This window comes from Priapulus caudatus, unplaced genomic scaffold (assembly GCF_000485595.1).
Source record: "Priapulus caudatus unplaced genomic scaffold, Priapulus_caudatus-5.0.1 Scaffold116, whole genome shotgun sequence".
In the NCBI taxonomy this organism is placed as follows: domain Eukaryota; kingdom Metazoa; phylum Priapulida; class Priapulimorpha; order Priapulimorphida; family Priapulidae; genus Priapulus; species Priapulus caudatus.
This window is the reverse complement of record NW_014577177.1, coordinates 147,698-158,808: the sequence shown is the minus strand read 5'-3', so window position 1 is coordinate 158,808 and position 11,111 is coordinate 147,698. Positions and strand designations below refer to the sequence as shown.

At 44.6% G+C, this 11,111-nt stretch overlaps 1 protein-coding gene across 1 annotated transcript; it reads right to left on the bottom strand.

Annotated features, from left to right (window-relative positions):
* Positions 1 to 3,538: 3,538 nt before the first annotated feature.
* Positions 3,539 to 10,061, bottom strand: LOC106805539 (the record flags this gene model as incomplete). The annotated part of the gene is given in 3 exon segments (XM_014807172.1): positions 3,539 to 6,491; positions 6,715 to 6,907; positions 9,846 to 10,061. Coding segments are annotated over 3 exon segments (530 nt in total), but the record flags the coding sequence as incomplete, so codon positions are not given.
* Between the last annotated feature and the right edge of the window lie 1,050 nt (positions 10,062 to 11,111).

The window sequence follows — 11,111 nt, the reverse complement described above, 5'->3', positions numbered from 1 at the left end:
CTGGTGTACGTCCATGCCTCGAAGAAATGTGCTTCATCCAAAGATGTTTGCGTGCCACTTACCATGCCACATGTTTGTGCTTGCACACCCATTGGTTGTTCTAGAGAGAGCCTGATGCGTTAGAGCCTGCCGAACTGAAAGACTCTACCCGCAAAATGCGGACTACCATATTCTTTATTTCGCCTGAGACAATAGTTAGCACTGAGTGCCAACATTAGTGACATAGAGGCATGCCTGCTTATGAAAAATATCACCAGTATTAATGAGAATCATTTTTAAAACAAAAACGCAAATATAATGGAGCTACCTATGGCGCTGGTTATTTAAAATGATGCCAGCTCAGTCCATCGAAACAACTGACTGCAGTTAACTGTGTACATTGTATGACCTTTGACCCTGTAAAGTTTGCGCCCAAAATATGTCAAAATCTAGGACTAAAGCCCCTCTTGCACTTTCCCCATCTGCCAATAATGTGCGCTGGAGTAGCCAATGGTTCCTCTAGATCGCACAGTTCGGATTACTGCTAAGCGTTATCACTTTGGCGTAATAAAAACAGCTATTTAGCACATCACTTGTCTTTCTTTTGTAATAATAGCCGTTGGTGCAACAGTTATAACATATTTGAACATGTGCAAGTTTAAAATGATAGACAGGAACATCTCCTTGCAAACAAATTTAGGGTAAAAAGCACCATTATAGCTGCTTCTTGGCCAAGGCAGGCAGCTGCCCTAAAAGCAATATTTAAGATTTCGAGAAAGGTTCCAAACATTTGTGACCTTTGACCTCTAATTGACTTGTCATTATTCACCTATCATTAGAAAGCAGCTCTTAAATTACCAACATTTTGAGTGTCACACTGAATCAATTTAAGCTTTTAACAAACCCCCCCTTACAGAATACGTAGCTTAGACTATTTTGTTTCTCCCCACCCCTAATTTTGCGCCAAATTTTGCAGTGTTGACGCTCTTCAACACAAAAGGCCCGTTAATATAGAAAAATTGCTCAAGGGTGGCGGTGTGGTCATCCACCTAGCAAAGTGAAGACCAACACCTAACTCTACAAGCAATTCAGCGCAAAGAAAAAAAACTTTAAGCTCTCAGTGCAGGGTAGGACCCCATGGCTCCCGGACTATAACCTCGCGCAAATCGGATAAAGCAACCATACTATACGGGAGAACATCATTGCACTACAATAAAATAATATTATTACTACTATTGTCATTGCGTTTTCTGCCAACCCAAATAACTCACGACATTGATAGTCTATGCTATACTCAAAGAGCTTATAATGATCATTAATATGAGATCATAAAAAGATTATAAAGCAGGAGCAAAAAACATAATCATAATCTCATATAGATAATGTATCATAAGCATAATCAACGATGCCATCATGACATCAGGATCATCATATACATTAATAATCATAAAGCTGATTATAATCATCTATAAGCTCTTATGCTATACTGTAATACAATAATATAATATAGCTGCAGATATGTATTAACACTTGTCAAGTACTTGCAATACGAATATCAATTGGTTGAAATTTTGCTATTTTGAAGTAGAGAGCACGCGACCTAGGATAGTTCGCATGCAAAACTATTATTTCAATATAGTATATATCACTTTAATCAATTATAAACGGTGCCTCGCTTAACCTTTCAAATTTAGTAGTTGTATTAGCATAGGTTTATAGGCGCCTGATGTGTGTGTGTGGTGTGTGTGTGTGTGCCTGTGTGTTGTGTGGTGTAGTGTGCTGTGCTTGTCGCTCGTGTGTGTGTGTGTGTGTGTGTGTGTGTGTGTGTGTGTGTGTGTGGCTGTGGTGTGTGTGTGTGTGTGAGTGTGGTGTGTGTGTGCTGTGTGTGCTCGTGGTGTGTGCCGTGTCGTGTGTGCTGTCGTGTGGGTGTGTGTGTCCGTGTGTGTGCTGTGTGTGCTGTGCTGTGCTGTCTGTGCAGTTGTGTGTGTGTGTGTGTGTGTGTGTGCTGTCGTGTGTGTGTGTGTGTGTGTGATCGCTGTGTGTGTGTGCTGCGTGTGTGTGTGTGTGTGGTTGTGTGTGTTCTTGTGTGTGTGCGTAGCGAGTGTTGTGCCTGCTGTCGTGCCCTGTGTGTGTGTGGTGTGTGCTGTGTGTTAGTGTGTGTGTGAGTATGTGTGTGTCTGTGTTGTGTGTGTTGTGTGTGTGGTGCTGACTGTGTGTTAGTTGTGTGTGATGTGTGTGTGTGTGTGTGTGTGCGTATTCCAGCATCTACCATCTGATAAACTATTTTGTTGAAAGTTTGATTTGTAAGTATATAGTGCTCATACTGACGAGTAGTTTGAGATATAGACGGTGATGGAGCCGCCGACGGAGGCGCACGGAGAAGGCGAAGAAGCAGCGGCGAGGTCGAGGAAGTAAAAAGAGGCAGGGGTGATAGCAGGGGCAAAGTGAGAGAGTAGGAGCGGGGCGCAAGGAGGTAGCGTTGGACGCGTAGATAAATATTGCAGGATGAGCGGAAGCAGGAGGAGAGGCAGGAAAGCAGGAAGGGGTGCATGCAGCGAGTGGAGCAGACGAGGAGGGCGAGCGAGGTAGGTGGCAGCGGTAGATAAAGATGAGGGATGAGCGCAAGAGAGGAAGAGCGAGGGGCCCTGATGCCAGCGAAGTCGGAGAGAGCAGAGGGGCGAGGGAGGTAGCGGGACGCGCTCGCTTCCGATAAATATGAGGATGAGGAAGCAGGAGGCCAAGCAGGCCAGGGCGTGAGTTGCAGGAAGTGGAGAGCACGAGCGCAGCGGCGAGGAGAGTAGGTGGAGCGGTAGGCATAAATATGAGCGATGCAGGAAGAGGCAGCGAGGTGATGCAGGCGGAAGTGGCAGAGGGAGCGGCGGGGGGGGGAGCTGAGAGGAGGCGCGCGGCAGGCAGCGTTAGCGTGGCAGCGCGTAGATAAATATGAAGGATGCAGGAAAAAAGAGGAGGGGTGATGCAGGAAGTGGAGAGAGAGGAGGGGCGAGGAGGTAGGTGGAGCGGTAGATAAATATGAGGATGAGGAAGAGGAGGAAGAGGAGGGGTGATGCAGGAAGTGGAGAGAGAGGAGGGGCGAGGAGGTAGGTGGAGCGGTAGATAAAGATGAGGATGAGGAAGAGGAGGAAGAGGAGGCAGACGAATAGGAGAACAAAGAGATAAGGAGGCGAGAGGGAGTAGAATGAGGGGAATGAAAATGGGATAAGGAGACGTTGGAGAGGAAGGAGGAAGGAAAGAAGGAGGAGAAGACAAGGGGGAATATGGCTGAGGGTGAGGGAGGAAGTGGAGATAGAGGAGGAACGAGAAGAGAAGTAGAGCGGTAAATGAGGAAGAGGAGGAGAAGAAGAAGGAGAGGAGGAGCGGGAGCGGCGGACGGAAAAGGAATCGGAGATAGAGAGAAATGAACAAGAAGGGAGGTGGAAGGTTAGATGAGGTAAAGGAAAAGTCACTTACACACACGCGCGCACGCGCAGCACGCAAGCACGCACGCGCGCGCGCGGGAACACAAATTTCTGAACGCAGTAATAGCAACGTAAAAGTCAGATATTGAAATAAATAGACTTTATTGCAGCAAAGGCCTCCATACAGAGTACATTTCATAGCCACTGGCGACGCTTAGTGCACACTGTACGTTATTTAGCTGCAGTATACTAAAAAATATACTGTCCTCGTACGAATCTTTTTTTCACATCGGCTCTGGTAACTTGTCTAATGCTAATATAAAATATAGATATATGCCGACAGTCTGTGTATGAAATGAATGTTAATCAATAGTCGTACATTCGATTACCTAGACAAAATATCTCAGAACCTACGCATGTATCGGCATATTATGTTATCGTCAGTATTACAAGATGTAGATGTTTTACATCGTGCACTATAGAAAGACGACAGTATAGCAGTGTTGCCAGAGCCAGAACTTCGAATTAATTTCAAATGTAAATTTAGCCGTACAAACAAAAACATGCACAATGATAGCATTCATACACGGTTTCATTAGCAAAAAAAAATGGAGCGAGAGATGTAGCTACATGTACGCAAAACCTAGCTTAGTGGATGGACAATGTCATTTACCAGATGAACATATGACAGATGAATTTACAAGTATGGCAGAGTGATTAGCACACAAAGGTATGGACGTGCAATTTAACACAACGTGGAGAGCATTGTTACCATGGTTATGCGGGAAACCACTAGTCGTTTCTAATGTCCAATGAATTCTAGCATCCCGATACTGTACTGCCAATTCGCACTTTCTAATATTGTACTAGCATCTGATCAGTAATTTATTTCGTCGGGGTGTTGCCCGTAATTCGGCGGTTTTGTTCGTAAAGGGATCGTATTACATCTATATATTGCTTTTCTATAAAACTGCTACTGCTAGAGCCGGAAGGGTGTTGCAGTAAGAATAAATGATCGGTTATATTAAATACATGGCAGTCCATACAATCAAGAGCGTATAAAGAAGGCTTCTTAATACGCTCTTGATACAATAATAATGAGAATGCGCTTTGAAATGTTACAAACTAAATATACGATCTGGCCACCTAACCATCATGATGAATGAACTAGGGCTAAAGATGTCCCTTGCTAATCGTTCCAACCGATCTCTTATAATATCTATATATGGAGGGAAATATAAACCATCTCCTGTTTATTAAAAATACATTATATATCGTATATTAAAGTATACCTCAGCACTACAAAAGTTTTACTGCATTGTAAAAATCTCTCGTGGTCCATAACCTCCTTATATAAAAATATATTTTACATGCTTCAATGAGTGCGATGACATGACATTTGACCCCCCCACCTACTCAGCAGCTGAGCAGCGACCCTTTTGTTTTTCTGCCATTCTGCCACCAGAGGGCGCATTTTGGAATGAAAAAAACGTGCCACAGCACAGCCGATATAGACGGGCACCGTTATGATGTGAGACAGTAGCATTAGTAATAGCGCCGTATGTTAGTGTCCATATGAGAGCTGATTCTCCCTGTTATTGCAGCACAAATAGCATCTAATCACTTCTAGCAGAACCAACTCGAAAGCACCTCGAAATTTGTAATGGGGGGGGGGGCGAACAGAATCCGCGATCAGCTCAAACCCCACGCACAGTCACGTACGAATACCCCTCACGTTATAATTCGCGTGGTTGAGCCTAAAACAACATAGACAGTCCCCCAGCGTAGAAAGATACACCAGACTCTTCTTTAGCCAAGCGGAGCCTACACATTTTTGAAGCAAAGCCCGCGAGGCAGAAGAAGAAGAAAGGATATGGCGGCGGCGGCAACGCGTCTAAGCGCGTGTCAGACAAACCCGTGCCTGCTTACGCAACTTGCACACATTTGCCCCAAGCTGATCCTGATCACGGTCGCGAGGTGGCGGCCATATTGTTGGCGTTGTTCTCGTCATATTATATCTTCGATATGGGGATCGTTTTTCGTTGCAGGTGAAATCAATCGTGCTCGACGTTGGTTGTTAGGGTTGTTACTAGCTGACGTCTATGGCAGGCGATCAGGATCAGGAGCAGTGCGATTAACATACGATAGATAGACCAAAGTGTGCGTTCGCAGAGCGCACAACGAAGAACGTCCTACGCACTGTCTCCGCCAGCTTATGGCCGACGGGAATGTTAAACCAGCTACAGCGTCCATGCAGCTCGCTAAAGCCCGAAATATCGCAAACTGAAGCCATAACTAAGACTCCCCACGAAATACCACCAGCACGTACTACCGCATAGATAAACGATATTTTTTTGTACAAAATGGTCCATTGTCCATCGATAACAACAATAACAATTAACAAGAGATTACTCGATTATTATAATAATTCGACTTGGTTCTTACAATATATACAAATATGGATGAACACGGAAGCTAAAGCAACCTAGCCTGGCATTTGATAGGTGCTACTGTAAGTTGTACTGTAAGTAGTTTATATACTCTACGCGACCTCTCTATCTGTGTTAAATCGTAAGCCGCTATCCAATGCCAGTATGGGTTGTTTCTACTAATATTCCTGTTCAGTAACAAGGCAGAATAAACAGTTATGGTCCATGTATATGAAACTTGGTTGTCACGGACACCCTCCACATTACAGGAACAGTCTGTCGAAATTTCATTTTCCCGACAAAAAGGAAACGAGTTCCAACCGAATTAAATTCAAACAACCCCCTCACGTCACAAGTCATTTGCAATGACATTCACGACGGCAGGATTGATGTAGAAGTACCGTATCATAATTGATTATGAGAAATCGTAGATTTCCACGGAGATATATACTATAAACGAACATCGTCCCACGATGAATGTCAGTGGATGTAGTCGCTAGATGCGTTGATGATGCGTTGCCATGACGAAAGAGAATCACGATACAGCTATGAAGCAGGCGTGGCGTTGTCAGCCGTGGGATCAACAACATCTTTGGGCAGATCTACAAACTGGTAGACGAGTCTCTGACCATCCACCTTGGCCAAAATGCCTCTTTGGTAATAGTACCTGCACATAATAATACATGATTTTATTTCACGATGTTATTTTAATTACATGATTGTTATTACGCGAGTTACGCAATATGAGTTTGAAACACCCACACACACACAATATTACAGGGCGCATTTTGTTGCATTTTTGGCATATTAGCTCTGTTGTTGAGGCGCGCTTACTCAATGCTTGCAATGCTTCTCATTACGTGCAATTGCTCCACTCTACGGTGACTTACCGAAGAGCTCTGCCCATCGTTTCATAGTTCATATCGGGCTTATTCTTGTGCTGGCCCCACAGCTTCGAGACGGCTTTGGAGTCAACGAGCTTGAAAATGCCCTTCTCCTTACTGGTCCACTTGATGTACCTCGGGCACGTGTCCTTGTCCTGTAGTAGCTTAAGTAGGAACTCCCACAGGTACGTTGTGGAACCTGAGTGGTAATAAGAAAACAAAGTTGAGGCGTTTCTGATTTGAATTGAATTCATTTAGTTTCTATCATTGTTTCCTTGCCATTTTTGGAAATTTATTATGTGTTGTTTTTCACAGGCGTCGCCGCGTAGCAAGCTGCCTGGTGCGATGTTTAGAAAGATGACGTTATGTTACACTAGATGGCAGTCAAATCGCGTAATCAGCACCTGAGGTACGCACCCAGGTACGTTATCACTGAATGTTTCGATCGCTAGATGGCTCGGATATAAAGAATCTTGCGACAAGATTAATGATCACCAGGAGAGTTTGGCGGGATTTGTAAACGAATACCAGATGTTTGACGTCTGGCTGGCAGTCGCTGCCTGTTTCCCCCCTGTGCGCCAAAGGGCAAGGTTTTTATCAATAGCCGCTGCTACTGTGAGCGCAACCTGGACACTTGCACAAAGATTAAACAACAGGCCATGCGTAATACGGCGGCAGTACGAGCGCTGTGCTGCGGTATCTATGTCTATATCTCTCTATATGCGGAGTCACATAGAATGTGAGATGTGTCACCAGCCACATAGAATGTGAGATGTGTCACCAGCCACATAGAATGTGAGATGTGTCACCAGCCACATAGAATGCATATTGTTCGCATCTTGCCTCCACCGTGACAGCTTTCCCACCCATCTAATCATCGCGTCGCCAAACATATCATCATCTATGAAGGCCGAAAACCGAACACAAAAATAGCGCGTTGCGATTCGCTGTCGCATTTTGCACACACGAGAGTGCGTTTGCCTACAATGAGAAACAGCGTTATGTACGCTCCACACACGCAGCGCTTTATTGATGCAAACTCATCGTGACTGGGAAGGGCCTGATGACAGATCAACGTATCGGGGAATAATACGACACGGACAAATATTTGCTAAGCGAGCCACCATATCCCACTTTAAATCTCTCTGACATCAGTTACCTAACATACGCCAGAGTTAGATCTCTGGATTATACACCCAATACACGTATATTATGATTCCCAGCACAACCTATACCGCCAAAACCCATAAACTACTCGCCTATAGTAGCGCGACCTTTCATTTGTCGAAATGTCTCATTGACTATGGGCGCCTACTGACTGATGTGTGTTATTAGTTGTTGAAGTCGCGTGTGGCATTGCGTCATTCGTGTGAGCAATGTAAACATCCGCCATGCACTAGCTATCACCACCACGTCTGAACGCTTGTTAGAGTCAAGGTGATCCTTCGTACGTTTGAAAAAAGACAACCTAGTCCGTTTGATAGAGCATATATATATATCAAAGTAAAATCTCAGAAAACTATGTCTAATAAAGAAACTGAAGTCCATCGAGGTATTTCTAGCGACGGACAAAGATACCTGTAACTACAGCCACGAAACAGGAAGCTAACTCAGACAACCGCCCATCCCCCGCCGCGCAGGTAATAATAGCAGACAGTTAGCCTAGAAGCACGTTCACGTTTACGCGCGCGCTGCCACATATAACCTTTCCATTTTGCAACCAGGCCCGCGCAATCATAAAGAGATATAGAAGCTAGATGCGTGGTTGCCGATCGATTTGTAGGAAGTAAATATGCATACACATTGCCGTAGTACAGACTAGAATACATACTACACACACACACACACACCCGGTCTGTTTGTGAGAGAGAACACGAATCTATATTCATCAAGAATCCATAATAGAGACTATGTCCATAAGAGAGTCTCTATTATGGAATCTTGATATGCATCGAACCAATTTGTAAGGAAATTCTCTTTCGTTCTTTCGTTCGTAAGAGAAGATCGAGATGATAAACGAGCAGCCACCATCACTCACTCACCCTGTAGCTTCGTTCTCGCCTCGTCCCCGCTTCCCGTGCTCTCCAGGTCCGACGAAGAGATACCGCTGTCTGCCGGACTCGGTGGAAGGGACCCTGCGAACGACAGATCGGCGTGCGATGAACGACAGATCGACACAATGAACGACATAACGACGTGCGATGAGTGACAGATCGACGTGCGATGAACGACAGATCGACGTGCGATGAACGACAGATCGACATAATAAACGACAGAGTGACACGATAAAGGACAGATCGACACGATGAACGACAGAGTGACGAAACCAGCGTGCGGTGCGGTCAATAGCGTTAGGGAATTGATTACTAAAGTTCTTACTATTAATTTACTTTACTAAGTTAATACTATTAAAAATCTTTTACTTATTCGTCAATTACGCTGACAAATAAGGGTCGGTCTTCTACGCGCCACGCGTGTGCGCCAGATTTTTCGCGCCTCGTAAAATGACGTAATGGTTATGTTGCTCGTCCGTCTGCTCTGTCAGGCGATATTAATATCTCGGAGTCGTGTCACGGTCATGAGCTTCAGCCTCGCACGGCACGCTCATTGAGAGTGTTCATTACACGAGCGCAAAATACATCGCAGAGGACGAGGAGGCTGAGAGAGAGAGAGAGATGAGGGGAGATTGTTCTATCCCATCGTTTAATTCTTCTTGCGTAAGATGCGCAAAGATTCTTCTATTAATAACCTTTCTATTAAAGTCCTTCAACACGTTATGTCACAGAACGGATTCCGCTTCTATCTACATCCGTGTACTCTAATGTGCAGCTAGGTCACTAAGATGAGGATCGAGACGCACATATTGTAAGCTTTATATTCTATCGACAGCGAGCATCTCTTAAGGTCAGACCAAACCCAAATAGGCTAAAATGTTTATTATTGGAGAGAGAGATCTCAAGGTACAGCTATTAATAGAAGCACACCAAAGAAGACATCATCTGAACGTCTACGTTAACAGCGTCTTTATTTACGTTAACAGCGTCTTAATCCACGTTAACAGCGTCTTCATCCACGTTAACAGCGTCTTTATTTACGTTAATAGCGTCTTTATTCTTCTGCCCTCGCGTGAAACTTACTCTCTCTGCTTTTGCGTTTCATCGGCGCTCCATTCTCCGTGCGTGGCTTGCGCGCCTTCTTGGGCGGTCGTTGCAACTGCAGCTGCTTCAGCTGCTCTGTCGGGGACGTGGGGGAAGGCGGCGTGTTGATGGCTTCTCTCCGCATGTGTGCGTGAGCGCCCCCTATGTGCTGCTGCTGTTGCAATATTGTCAACTGCTGATAGGGATATATGTTATCTGCAAAGGCAAAATGAATAAACGGATTAAGACAAGCTGTTTGTATATCATACGCGATGAGAAATCGTCATTTTCCAAACATATCAACACAATTATTTTAATTATTGTTCGATGTTCGCTTCTATTATTCATGCTTGAAAGATCGACCTATATATTGAAACATCGTGTAGGGATCGTATCCTATCCCATATGATGATCGCATACATGTTACAAAGGTCCATGAACAGCTAGATGTATGCTTTTTAATGGCTAGAATATTTATCTAGTAAAATGACCCGTCATTCCACGGATAATTATGCACATTCAATTAAGCATTCACGTAATCAAGAAATCGTGTTAACTAAAAAGGTAGTAAAGAGATTACTGTGATAGATAAAATAACATATTGTTGCGGGTGGGAGGAGGAGGAGAGGCAGCCATTAAGAGAAAGCGTACAAAACGGGCAAAGAGAGAGAAAGAGAGAGGGGGAGCGGGGGCGGAATATCCACGTAATAATCTGCATCATAATTAAGAATCAAGCGCGCGGACATTTACCGCGTCTCTCCGGCAGCATTTTCCCGATAATATTTTACTACACAACGCGAGCGTGCGTGCGCGCGCGCGCGTATTCCTTTATGGGTCATAATAGCGGCTCTGATGTGCATACGAATGCACGCTCATTTACATTTACATTTACGCTCATTTACATGTGATTAAGCGGCGAACGTGTGCAGAATAGTTGCGTGCATGTATAGCTCACAATAGCCCCCCGCGCATTCCTGTGTCAACGGCAAGATTCTGCCGCAGTACTTTCCCGCCAAAATATCTCGCATTCAGCATCGGGTGCTGCCGGGTTCGTCTGACCTAGACTTCTAGTCTGACCTATAAAATAGCTGCCGTCGCATGATAGGGGAGATTATTAGCGGCATTGATCGCCGCGAATAATGAAATTGGAATAATGAAATAGGAATAATGGAAATACGTGACGACGGACGGCACGATATTGATGGAGTGGAGTTGAGAGAGAGAAGATAGAGAGAGAGCGAGAGAGAGAGGAAGAGGGAGAGAGAG